This window comes from Anomalospiza imberbis, chromosome 2 (assembly GCF_031753505.1).
Source record: "Anomalospiza imberbis isolate Cuckoo-Finch-1a 21T00152 chromosome 2, ASM3175350v1, whole genome shotgun sequence".
NCBI classification, from domain to species: domain Eukaryota; kingdom Metazoa; phylum Chordata; class Aves; order Passeriformes; family Viduidae; genus Anomalospiza; species Anomalospiza imberbis.
Window position 1 is genome coordinate 96,618,653 of NC_089682.1, and position 14,323 is coordinate 96,632,975.

General features: G+C 35.4%; 1 protein-coding gene and 1 long non-coding RNA gene across 2 annotated transcripts in view; one reads left to right on the top strand and one right to left on the bottom strand.

Moving 5' to 3' along the window:
• PIBF1 (progesterone immunomodulatory binding factor 1) overlaps positions 1–14,323 on the top strand; it is a 108,961-nt gene that overhangs the window by 56,526 nt on the left and 38,112 nt on the right. The window contains exons 11-12 of the mRNA XM_068182315.1: positions 6,964–7,129; positions 10,432–10,582. Coding sequence (XP_068038416.1) covers positions 6,964–7,129; positions 10,432–10,582 — 317 coding nt within the window. The remainder of the gene's footprint in view (positions 1–6,963; positions 7,130–10,431; positions 10,583–14,323) is intronic.
• LOC137469524 (uncharacterized) lies at positions 10,653–13,163 on the bottom strand. Its single transcript, XR_010996570.1, has 2 exons — positions 13,051–13,163; positions 10,653–10,693 (listed from the first exon to the last, which is right to left on the bottom strand). It is a non-coding gene; the product is annotated as an uncharacterized lncRNA (long non-coding RNA).

Here is a 14,323-nt window from a genome sequence, read left to right on the forward strand (position 1 = left end):
CCAGATGTATCATCCACCTCAGTTCAACATGTTTCTTATACTTCCAGGATCTACGACTTTTGCCATTTTATGTGCTGGTGCACACAGATGCAAAAGATAACTTTGTGCAGTGTATTGAGGCTGTGCCAGAAACAATAGAACTCATCAACTTCTTCTGACTTACTTTGGCTTGAGGTGCTGATGTCTGCACCCTTTAGCTCCGCTATGTTTACCTTTTGGATTGTTGTCCTGAACTTAGGAGATTGTTATCCTGATTCAGGATCCTAAGTTCAGGATTGTTGTCCTGAACTTAGGAGACTACTTGCTCTTGTATCTCTTCACTAGGCTTCAGAGAAGTCATTTCATAGCTTTCCTGTTTCAAAAAGATGAATCTTTAATCTTTCTTTGGTCTTCGTCTTTGGGCTATTTTGAAGCTTCATTCAAGGGATCTTGTGAGGTGGTAATTCCCATTTCTGGATTCCCAAACTAGATATCTCTGTGCCTCCATCTCCTGAAATACCTGATCTGGTAGCTATTCTCAGACTAGCTATGTGTTTCATGCTTCTGTATTTTTTAGCACCAGAAACAGAAATGAGAACACAAGCTTATGCATCTTGACTAATTTGTATAGGCAAAGAGCAAAGCAACTACCATTAGATTCCTAAAAATTACTGAGGTGACTCTATTCTCCTATTTATGTATCTTAAAAACAGGTTTTGAAGAGGAAACAGTGAAATTATATCACATCCTTTATTATATGCTCACTCGTTTCTTCAGGCCCTTTCTTTTTGTTAAGGAGGCTGTCACATCCTTAATGAATGTCTGTGTACTAGTAAAGTTCAGTTAGGTTATTTGAACATCTTTTGCATTTATTTCATTGATACAAATAACAAAAGAGTCAATAAATATGCTGATTACTTAAACCAAGTAATAACAGTTTAGATAAGCGAGCAAACTAAGTATGCATTGGCAGCACTGTGCTATTGCAGAGTAGCAATTGCACCCTGCTTCATTTTTTGTAAGAAAGGCATGACAGGAGGTGCTCTTCTGTTGTTTTACAGTTGCCCAAAATAAAGAATGCACTTTCAGTAAATGAAAGGCTATATTTGATGCCCATCAGAGCTCCAGGATTGAGAGAAAACTCCCTAGTGAAATTTTATTAAGAAATTCTTATGACTGAAGTATGACTCCCAAGCACAGGCTTGGCAGAAGCAGTCTCTACCCAGTAGTCTTGAAGCTGTGTCTTGGTGCAGGAGAGACTCTTAGGTTTCACAGAGTCAGAGTCAAATAAAAGAAAGCACAGTTGCATAGTCCAGAGACAGACAAATAAAGATGGATTTCTGTCCCTGTCAGCATGATTCAGCAGATACATTTAAGGCTTTCATGTTGTTCATTCTTTTTGTCTAGTATACACTGGGCATTAGTGTAGTCAGGGTAGAAAGGATACATGGGTCCTACATTCTGAAGAACTCCTATTTATTGCATAAGGGATTTTGGGTTTATGTGTCCCAAAGCTATGAGGAGTGAAATCCAACTGTTTACCCTGCTGAGTGTGGATGTTTGGAACTAGCACTTCCTATAGACTGCAAAATATTATCGGGAAGTTTTTTTTTGACAGAATGAGGATCAGAGGCCAATACAAAATAAATGCTTAGGATGCTGCAAAACACAAAAATCTGCTTTGATGCAAGCAGCTTTAAACAAAGCTTCTAAGCTTTCCCTCTCAGATTTTACTGAACCACATGTAAAAGTACTGTATGTTTAATTACTTGATACGAAGCAAATGTAACATCTGGTAAGAACTTGAATGTCAAATCAAGTTTACCCTTTAGCGTCTAAGCTATATGTTTCTGGATTTTTTTTTTTTTAAGTTACAACCTGAACCAGGAATATTGTGCTGAAAAAAAAATCTCAGCATGTTGTTTGGGAAAAACAAATTTTAAGTGAATTTTTTTTCAACAAACAGATTTTTCATTGCATAAACAATTTGCAAATGACATGCTTCATTTTGTGTTTAATCATGATACTCAGAGCTTTTGTTATTGGAAGTATTTAAATTTGGTGTTACAAAGTGCATTGTTATTTTAGACCAGATTAGAAATAGTTTAATGTATTTGATAGACGTGATTGAAGTAATAAATACTACATAAAACTGAAAATGCCTATAAAGTTGGTATAAAAACTTGACAAAATATGTATTTTTAAATGAATGACAGATTTCTTACCCATTTTCTAGTAAATATTGAAACAGACTTTCGTTTTGTGAAATCAGCCAGATACATGACTAATCAGACTTAATTGGAGTGCTGCAAAAGCTGAACAATGAAAGCATTTGAAAACTAAAGATCTGAGTTCTTACATTTTAGTTATTTAGTGAGTAGCATGTGAGCACAAATCATGGGAAATTTTTGATTGCTCAGAAATAAGGGAAACAGTTTTTAGTACCAAGGATCAAAAAGAGGGCCAGTGGAAACAAGATCCTTTGAGTACCCATGTTTGAACTGGAGTCTGGCAGTTTGCTGCATGTATGGACAGGATTTGTGCAGTCTGTGACAGACTGAATTTAACTGAGGTCTGTCTAGATCACTGTTACTCCTTCTGTGACTCCAGTAGGCACAAAGGACAGTAAGGAAAATTAATTTGTGTATTTTTATGCTTAGGTTGGTGCTCTTTGGAAGTGAGGAGGCCTTAACAGGCAGACTCAGTTGCAGAAGGTCTGAAAGTTAAACTGGGATTTGAACCTCAAATTGCAAGAGGTATGGATGGGAAGGATTTGAGAAAGGATGCCAAACTACAAGGGTGATAGAGGAGTAGAGAGAAATCCAGAATGCAGAGAGTAGGGCTGTAAGATAGGAATGGAGGCTGAATAGGCTATGAACATAGATAAGAAGAAAAACAGATGTCCAGGGAATAAGGAATGAAAATAAAATTGGAATTCAAGAGACGTCTGGGCTGGTAGTGGGATGGAGAGGGAGAAGGTCAGGAACATTAGGGGACATGTTTGGGCTGGAAGTGGGAGGTTTGCAAGAGGACAGGTTAGGGAGGAAACGTCTTTAGGTTTCTTTGCAAATTTGGCACTGAACCAAAGCACAGACATTTGTACAAATACAAGAGTATATTCTAATTGCTTTAAAGATCTTAGATCTGGAACTGACCCAACTGTGGACTTAGGGTGATTTCACAACTTACAGGGGATTTTTTCCATTTTCAAATCCAAAAATAATTTCTAAAATATATCCTACAAAGCTTTAGGTTGGTATAGTCTTGTTTACAAAATTATAAAATATAAAATTAGATTTTCATTTTGTATAATTTTGGTAGGACTTTCATTGTAAGATGCATTATTTTTATTTACTTGCTTGGTATTCTTTATTATTAACAAGTTTAATACTAGGATTTGACACTTCTTAAAAGGGTGATTTTACAAATTTTTTGTCTTCTAATGTACTTCATTGTTCAATTGCCTTTTTAAGGAGTACCATTGTACATATCAGGTTTTGTAGATGGACGATTTATAGTTCCTCCATTCAAAAAAACTTGGTTGCCATATTTTCTTCAGTATTCAGACTACATGATTTTACCATTAAATCTTTCTGTTTGCTCTCTGGTATGCATATTTGGGCACGTTATTATATCGTTATCCACTACTTGAAAAACAAGCTCCTGTGATTAAAAAAATCTTTCAAACCTTACAAAAGAAAGTTCAAGTCCCTCTCTGAGTACTCCCTTTTCTCCTTTACTCTAGAAATAATTTTTTTGGTAACCATTAGGTCACTGCTTTAGCAAACTTCAGGCATCATTGACTGGTCAACCTAGTGGCAGAGAGACATTAAAGGAATTGAGACCTCATTCTAGATGATTCTTGCATGTGGGATTTTTTTCATTGGCCCAGACTGTAATTTCTCTTTGATTCCCAACCCTCATTCTTCTGTGAGACTAAAAACTCTACTCCTTCATTATATCAAGTTTGCTAAAATTTCTCAACGGAGAAAAATCCTGCAGACCTGCATTCCACTGATTGTTTTTTTTTTCCATAATAGTAGTATCAAAGCATAGGGTGGTTTTGTTTTTTTTTGTTTTGTTTTGTTTTGTTTTCCCTCAGAGACCATCAAGGCAGATAAAGGAATGTATTTCAGCACACTCTGTACACACATGCACATACACTTGAGCTGAAATAGTAGCCAAGAAAGCAGAGATACCATCTGGCTGAGTTAAAGCAAATATGACAAAGAAACTCTGAATGGTGCTATGGTGAAGCAGTTACTAGTGAGATCAATAGTGTAGTAAGGTTAAAAGAAAACTGACCTGTCATAACCTTGCCAGTGCAAAACAGATCACACTCATGTAAGCTACTTCAAATTTCCAAAACAAAGGATACAATTTCTCTCTGAAGTTACGGCTCATAATTTGGTAGAGAAGCATGCTCTGAAAGCATCCAGTTGATTGAGTAGAATCATCAGATAACTACAGACTTCTCCACCAAGTATAGAAAGTAGGTACAGAGAAGTATGGATTTCCTCTGTTGGTGTTCATATTTCCAGTGTGCCAGCTCAGTATGGTACAGATCATTGAAGCTCGAGAGTGGTTGAAGGTCTGAGGCTGTGTGCAGGAGGGCATTGCTGTTTGTTTTGTGTTGAGGTGGAAAGTGTGAATTTGTTGTTGGAAGTCAATAAATATAACTAATAATTAAATTAAATTTGTGTGTTTCATTGCATTGTTGGCTGAATGACATGAATCTTCATGAAGATTTAACTAATTTTGGAACAAAGCATTCTTCCCAGGATTATAAACAGTGTATATACCGGAACAGATTTAGTGTCATGTCTGCAGCCAGTCATGTGCAAAGTGTGGAGAATTCAAGAGTGCTCAGATTTTTGTGTGGGGTAAAATGAAAACAGGAACATACAGTCAGGAAGCAGTGGTGAAAGTAACAGCACTTGAAAAGCATCCCTAAGCAAAAATGACTGAAGTAGTCGATAGGTAACTGACATTTAGCAGCTTGAGTGCCATAACTCTGAGAACGATTGTCATGCTATTAAAAAAATTGTTTCTAAAAGAAAAAATTCAGATGATCTCAGTATGCAGAACTTCCAAGCTCTGCTCGTGTAGTGAGGAAACAATCTTATTCATGCACTGGACTATTTACACATAGATGGAAGTCTATAGAGTGATTATCAGGGACATCATAATGACACTTGTTTGTTCTGTTCAAATTAATTCCAGTGAAAATTGCTCCCTCTTTGTGCCTTAGAAACATTCCTACATCTGGAATCCTCAGGGAAAATATTTGAAGTAATCCCCTTGATTTTGTTAAACAGTGTCTATCCCACCTAAAGATTAGGTGCTAAATAAGGTGGAATTGTGTTGCAACTGTTATTTGACAGATGACAGCTAACACAACAGCCATGCTGGGTTAGAGTAAAGGTTTATCTGGCAATCCTGCAATTTGAAGTGGCTTCAGTGTGAGAAGTACCATCTTGCATTTAATGGTTCTCAAAGGACTTCTCTGCTGCAAGTTGTTCAGTATTCTCTCAAATAAGTGTTAATTTTTAGCATCCACAGCATCTTATGGTAAGGAATTCCACAGCTTTCATACATAAAGAGCGATTTATATTTGTTCTCATTCTGCATCATTAGATGACTTCTCATTCATCTATTGGAAAACACAGTTGATTCCTATCTCCATTCTCCATTCTCATGATGTGACAGGCCCCTTATTTCTTCCTTTTCCTTATACCATCTCTTTTCCAAGCTGTAGAGTCCTAGCTATTCCACACAGTGCAATTATGGGAGTGCATGATGTTGCTGCATATCAGAGTTAACCCTTCCTACCCTTCTCTGATGCTCTGACACTTCTGTTCCTTGTGAGGTGAGGTACTAGAATGGTTGTCAGCATTCATTATGCAGACAACAACATGGAATTGCAAAGTGACATGGTGAGTTCTGTATTATTTATTTCTTCCACAGTAATTTCCAAAATGTTTGTTTTTACCGTTATTTAAAACTGAACCAAAGGTTTAATGGTTTTATCAAGTATAATAAATTCCAAAATCTCATTTATGAATGAAAACAGTCCCCTAGGTGTTCATCATTTTATATATATGGTAAGGAGCATCTTTAAAACCTGTGCTTTACTTTGCATATATCTCTTTAGAATTTCTTATGCTATTTAATGTGAAGATTCATTAGATTTTCGCCTGTTCTTCACATCACCTAAATTTTCATCTCTTTTATATTATAGTATTCTATCAGCAAACTTTTTTACACCTCATTTTTGAGACTGCCTGTTAAGTAGAACGAATGAATAAAATAGATGAAGTCCACTTCTAAGTGGATTTTTTTTTGTCCTTATAAATACCTTATAATTATTTTCTAAAAATTATACTTAATTTCTGCTTTTTGAGAAGGATCTGTGATTCTGAGTGACTGTGGAAATAATTACACCATTGTGGTCTGACTGTCCTGTATATCTTTGGGTATGGAAAAAGCAGTGTAGCTGATACTCATATAATCTCAAAGGGTGCACCACTGATACACTGATGTCTAATGCCACTTCTCCCTATCACATGTAACACATGGGGGTGAAGAGGGAGGACAAAATTTCATTAGTATCTCTCCAATGAAAAGACTTCAGTGCATACATTTGTGTACCAAGAAGGAGATTCACATTGATCTAACTCCTTAAAAATAAGGAAAATAAGGTATGCTGTAAAGTCATTGTCATTTGATTCTGCATTAACAACATATTTAGAAAAGACATTGACAGAGTTTTCCACCTACTGTGTTGTATTGTCATAATAATACAGAATTTTCCTAATGCTGTTTCAAACGCAGGTTACAGTAGTTACATACAAATACTTATTAAGGTCTTCAAAATACTGTATTTATTTTTGAAATTTATACCTGTGATGAACAGAACTAAGATATATTCCAACTTTGCTTATATTTGAATCATCAAAACTTATTTTTTCATTTTTCTTTTAGGTATAGACAAATGCAGCTTGGCACAGAAAGCAAAGTAGCTGAACTTCTTCACCAAAGTAAGTTAAAGTCCTTTGAAACTGAACATGTTCAACTCATGCAACAAGAAACAGCTAAGAATCTTTCACAGTGCCAAATGGAATGTGAGAAATACCAGAGAAAGCTAGAGGTATGTTGTATAAAGAAATACTTTACAGGACATTACATAGTTGTTTTCAATTTGAAAGTAAAGTGGAAAAGCTTGGAGAAAAAGTAACAACATGGCTTGGCTGAATTAGTATCTCCACCGAATTGTGGTCAAATAACACAGTAGCAGGGCCAAATGACAAAGCTTACTATGTTTGATCAGTTTAATGTAACACAAGACTACGGGGAGAGGAAAAAGCAAACCAATCTCTCATGGAAAGATGTTCAAAACAGTACCTCATTCATGTGGCGTTTATTTATCTGCTTGTGTCACAGAGCTGCCTATGTCAGTCTGTGTGAAAATTGTAGGGAGAGAAGACAGTTTCACCAAAAAAAATACAGTGAGTTCAGTATCATTATTTGCAACTAGGATCTGTAATAGCATTGTTACATAATGAAATACTTTTTATTGATATACAATTCTGGGATAAATTTTTCACAGCTAAAAAAGTCAAGGTGAGCATGGTGTATACAGCATTGAAAAGACCTAACCTTGCAAGTCCTAGCATGATGGGTTACCTTGGTGGGGTGTTAGACACCCACCCAGTCACTCATTCCTCCTCCTGAAGAGGATGGGGGTGGGGTAAATAAGCTTATAAAGAGCATGGGTCGATATAAAGATAGGGATGTCACTTGCCAGTTACCATCATGGGCAAAACAGATCTGACCTGGGGAAAACTAATTTTACTTTATACCAATTGACATAGGTTGGATGATGAGAGAGAAAGACAAAAAGTAAAACATCTTTCCCCACCTTGTTCTCTTTTATTTAACTTCTCTCCTTCATTTCTGAGTCTTGTACCTCCCCCTTCCAGTGCAGTGCAGAGAGGAATGGGAAATAGGGGTTCAAGTCTGTCCACGACATCTCCTCTCAGGAGGTGTTTCCTCTTCACACTTTTTTATCTTGCTCTGGTGTGGATCCTCCATGTTCTGCAGCTTCCTTCAGGAGAAACTCTCCCTTCTATCTGGGCTCTCTAGAGGTTGCAGTGCCTTCTGGGGATGTCCACCTGCTCCAGCATGGTGCAGCTCTATGGGCTGCAGAGTGGACATCTGCTTTGGTGTGGTCTTTCATGGTCTGCAGGCAGGCAGCCTGCTTCACCATGGGCTGCAGAGGGGATCTCTACTCTGGCAGCTGGAGCACCTCATCCCCTCCTTCTCTCACCTCATTGTCAGCGCCATGGCGCTCTCTCACTTTTTCCCCTCACTCCTCACTGCTGTGCAGCATTTTTGTGCTTTATTAAATACAGTTTCCTTGGCTGAGGGACACAGCTTGGGCACCTGCAGCTAATGCACCTGTTTATGCGGGCTTTAACCACTTGGGCCTGTTTATCTCTACAAGCTTAGAATTTATTCTTTTTAAACCATACGTATCATATCCTGTTCACTTATTTTAATCTTGGAAATGTGAGTATTCCACAGAGAAAACTTAGTTTAAAACAAAATTTCTTCACCTGTCCAAAGTTAGTCCCAAAAACATCACAGAGTCCTATTTATGAGATTAAATGAGATTGGTAGTGTATGTTTCAAACGAATGTCAGGATACAAACTGGACAGGACAGAAGAAAGTGATATGTATGGCAGCCTTTGTTTTTTGGGGAAAGGATGCCAGTCTTCAGATCCCCACATTTCTAGTGCTGAACCTGGCTAAGTTGTTTATGAAAAGGAGCTATAGAGTGGGAACAGAATTAGAGAGCTTCAGATAGACTGTAATTTCTTGTTTTGTTCCTACTGGGACATTCAGATCCTGGCTGATGAGGTTAGTTGTGGTCACAAGCACTGGGAGTGCTTGTTTTGCTAAACTTAGAGGTTGCTAAACAGATTTTTAATTGCATAGACATGTCTAAACTTGAGAGTAGTACTTGGGAGGATGTAGTTCAATTTGAGTTATATTTTCATTTTCTTTGTGGAAATTTTTTGATCTGACAATAACTCAAATATTTGGCATTCAATTCTACTAACACTTTCAGCACTTGTTTTTCTCTTTAGAGAGACACTTTTAATTTCTTTCATTAAGAAATATGCACTTAAATGCTCTTTCATTAAATATTCTTGCAGAATTTAAATATTTGATGTCTGAAGCTTTTATTTTTGTTCCTTTTGACTGAATTCCTGGGGTTTTAAAATTTTCTGTCTTATATATAGCATTAATGTACTGAGGTTTTTTCCCTACCATTACAGGACGTTAGTCTTTATTAATAGTGTAGGCACTGGTATCTTGTGGCTAAGGTACAATTTTCTGGACTAACTCTTGCTTTTATTTAGGGCATAGAGTAGTTACTGTTGCTAAACTAGGAAACAGATGGTTTAGATGTTGCCCAGTTTTAACATATACATTTATTTCTTCTGTGACACTAGACTGAACTTTTTATATTCACATGGCTTGTTTCTCTAAGCATTGTGAATTCTTTTGTGATTTTGACAGTGACTGACAGTGACTCTAGTATGCAGTGACTGCTCTGCACACTATGCATAGATTTCTGTAGCTCCAAATCTATATTCACTTGTCATTCTGAATGTTTGTGATTTTTACTAAGGAAGTTAGTATAAAATTTAACATCAGTACCACTTGGTTATTACTTTACCTGTTTTGGTGGGATTTTTTCTGCAAAGTATATAGATTGCTACTTTACATACCAAGGATTTTCATATTCCAGTTTGGTGTGTATTTATTTGGTCAGTGTTGTTTCCTATTATCAAGCACTTTATCAAACTTAAATTATTATACAGGCCTTCATAGCTTTTAATTTTGAATATGACAGTTTTTTGTTTAATCTTACTGGATTAAGTATTTACATTAGTCTTGAATGTTGATAGCATATTACCCTTTATTAATGAGTAAGTAATGAGACTGATATAGCTTTAACGGCAAATTTTTGTATTTGTATTCTGCAAAGGAATCTTCATAAATTGATGACTGAAATCAGAATCCAATTAAAGCAACAAAAATTATTGCATTTACGCTATTTTGACTCTGGTGTGTGAATTTTTTTAGTTGTTACCTGGCTTTTCTTAAGTTTCCTTTAAAATTCTCGTAGCTTTTTCAGACAGCTTCTTAGTATTAATAAGGCCTCAGCAGATAGGCCTAAGCTCTGAGAGTTTAATCTTTGCAAGATAATATTATTGAAAGAATAACTGCTTTTTAAAGTATTTTAATCTTTGCTGTGCAAAACTTACATCAAATATTTAATATCATACTGGTACACATTTTACATGTATTATATTTTTCCTCTTTCAAAAATCACTGTAACGCTGAATCTCTGATCTTTCCATTATTCATTCTTACAGGTGCTTACAAAGGAATTTTATAGTCTTCAGTCTTCTAGTGAAACCCGTATTATTGAGCTTCAAACACAAAATTCTGAGTTTCAAGCAAGACTAGATACTTATGAAAAACTTGAAAAGGAGCTTGATGAGATAATACTGCAGACAGCAGAAAGTAAGTTCTGTCACAAGTTGTTTTATCTCTAGGTGTTTCTGGAGTTACGATATCTTTTTTCCCTCATGACTTGGAAAGCATTACAGTGCCTGTCATTCTTCTTCATTATGCCTGACAAGTAAAAGGCAGTAATTATTTTGATAGAAAATATTAATGGCAGGTTTCTAAGTGTACCTGTAAATATGTATCAAACATCCATATGTCTAAGTTTGATAGAAATAATCTCATTATTCAGTCATTTCTCTTTTCCTTATTCTAATTATCCATTATAATTAGATACACTCTTTAGGATTCTTTTATTATTTTAGTACATTTTAAATGTCAGGAAGCCCTCTTTGTTGACAGGCAAATACAGGTTTTATATTTCAGTACAGTGATTAATGTGAATTTTTTAACTAATTGGAAGGAGGAAAAAACCTCTTCCTTCGGTTGAATTAATAATAATTAGACATTAAGTAGTTGCTTGTGGCAGCTCAGTCCGTTCCAAGTTCTAAACCATGGATTAAATTAATACCTGATTACTCTTGAAAATTTTTGTCTCCCATTTGCAAAAATTAAAATGTTCCCAAACACATCAAAATTTGTGTAAAATCTCTGTTCATTTGGTTCTCAACCTAAATCAATCCACAAAGCAATTAATTTCTAATTTGAAACTCTGAATCCAATCTTGAAATCTTCTAGCCAGTGTGTAGACAGAGTCGGATATTCTAAAATTTCAGACTAATTCAACTGTCATCTTCTCCTTTTCTCCTTCTTTCCTCCTTCAAAAAATAGTCACAATTTATAAAGTATAGAAGATTATTGCATAAGCTTTATATATAAACAGTAGTGTCTAAAAAAGTGTGCATTACCAAGATGCAGTGATGGTAGTAACCAGACTGCACATACTTTATTAATTTTATGCACTGCAGCCTGTACTTAGAATGGCCTGAGTACCCAAATGTTCCAGTCTGACCATAAGCATGTTTGCTGTATACATGCTTCTGTTTTAGTCAGTAAAACATTTTTTGAAGTGTGTATATACATATATATATATACTTGCCTAAGGAGTATTTATGTATTAACACAGAATTTTTGGACCTTACCTTCATTTTCTCCAAGGAGAAAGTAGAGTTCAGAGCACTGGTTTTTGTTTACACTGGTTTACATTTTCTTATGCATCTTGGAAGTTTTTTACCAGATCATTTTAAACTTCTTCCTAAATATCTATTTTAATTACAATTTAAATTCTATGCTGCAGAATGCTAAAGAAATGAACAGTTTCAAATGAACTGTTCTTTTAAAATATAGTGACTTTATTTTCTGATTTCCTTGGAGAAAAAAAAGGAGTTATAGCTTAATATTACTTCAATATACTTTCTATTTAATACTGAACTTGCTATTTCAGTGTATTTGATATAGAAAGTTAAGATTAATACTAGTTAAGTCTAGTATCTTAGGGAAAACAGAAGAAAAAAAAGTACTTTTTTTTTAAAACACTTTGAAGGAGAAGACAGATATACTTCCTCCTGTGTCTCAAATTATGCCCTGATAGTTATATGTCATAAAGAGGTAAAGGTAGAAAAATAACTGGTGTGGAAGTGTGTTATGGAAATACTTCAGTCCATCTTTCTTGGAATACAATTTAGACTGAAGTATTGTGTGAAAGACAATTAGAGTTTTCTACAGACTTAGTGATAATAAGGATTAATCTTCATTCCTGTGGTCACCTCTTTCTATTTAAATAGCATATAATGCTATTTTTCTTCATCCTGAGTCATGAAACCTCTGCTATTTCACAGTATTTGGGGATGCCAGTGAGGGTGGGGTTCTCTGGACTTTTTAATAAACTGTGTATTTATTTACACATGAGATGGCTTTTGTCATATAATATATAAATTTTATACATATATATATGTATATGTGTATATATATGTATGTATTTATATATATATGTATGTATGCATGTATGTATATGTATATATATGTATATATATGCACTTTTTTTTCCCTTTGGAAAATATGCATGTGGAAGAGATCACTGAATTTTTACTGTTACTCCCTGATCGTTATGCCTCACTTTATTAATATTGAAATGACATGAAACAGCCTATTCAGGAAGCTATCAAGAATTTATATAGCAACTTCTTACTGTGCCTAAGAGGTTTCCAGATGAATAACAGTAGTAAGTTTTCTTGGCATTTGTCTATTCTTCCTTTTCAGGGTACAATCTTCACATTAGGGTATTTTTGTTGTAAACTAGTTTGATTTTTCTTATTTCCATTGCTTAGTATCTTTCTAAGAAAAAGATTGAACCTATCTATATCCTCACAATGGCACGTTCTTGCTGAGTAGCATAAGAAACTGTCATTAAGAAGTATCCCCTAGCTTATAAAATGTATATTTTACACCACAAAGTCAGGTGAAGAGCCTGGAATGTTGTAAGAGATGCACACACTGATACAGAATATTATTGTCATACCTACAACATTTCCAATTTCTTTAGTGTTTGTCTTCCTGATGTGACATTTACTGGACACTAGAGACAGATCTGAATTTACAGGACAGGATCTTACTGATGTTTTTCAGAGACATTCGACACTGGATATGTAACCAAAAAGAAGAGTATTAACAAAGGCAGGTTAAATTATTCTTTATGTTTTTCTGAACCAGAGGTGTTTGCAGCACCGAAGAATTCCCTGTCATATTTAAGACAGCTCTGAAGTGCTGGTGACTTTGTAGTGCCACATTAGTAAACTTTTTCTGTCATACTTACTGAAATTTCTATATTGTTTTTAATGTAACTAGATATGTGACTTACCACAGGTGCTCTTTTAGAGGCTTTTCTCTTTCTAAATGTGTTTTAAGAAGCCTTGTTTAAAATAGCATTACAAGGGTATTAGACAAGTGAGAACAGAAGTTACAGCATTTTGTAAGTTGTTGAGAAATGAAGGTATTTCTGATTTTGAGGCACTTGAGTATTAAGAAAGATGAGTCAGATAGGACTCACATCATTTCCTACATTTGTTTCTCCTGTTCCCAACTATTTGATTCATCAAAGCTTTTGTGTGGTGCCTGGACTGGTGTTTACTTGTTCTCCCTCCTTCTCTCACACCCCTGCCGCTCCCATTTTTCTCGTCCCCCTTTACCCCTCCTCTCTGTCCCACTCTCTCTGCCCCTTTCTATTTCACACATACACTTACTGTTTCTTTTTTTTTTTCCCTGGCCCACTTTGTCTTACTGGAGAGTGGAAACCTGAATTTCAAAACTTGAAATATAAACATAGACATTTTAATCTTGCTGCTATTGGGATTTCCTTTCAAAGCAATTATAATCTGTTTAAAACCCTTAGAAAATGTGTTTTCAGAAATCAATCACCTATGGAAGCAGAGATTATTTTCAATATTTCTATTTTGCATGTACTTAAGGATCTCTTTTTTGCCCTTCTCTGAAAAAATGAATGGCATTCATTTTCATCAAGTGTGGTGAAATTTCTGATCACCCCAGCCCTTCAAAAACCATAGTGAGCAGCTTCACTGTGACATCAGCTCCCTTTGCAACATCAGATGTGTCCCTTCTGGTCCCAAGGACTTGGTTACTCCCAAATTTTATCTTCTTCTACCTTCTCATGCATGCACTGAAAATTAATTATTTAGATTAAAAACTTAAACAACCGAACCTTCTACTGCTGAACTAAACTTACACAAGTAGTATGCATTTTGTGACCATACCAACAGTATGAATTTTCATGGCAACTGAACT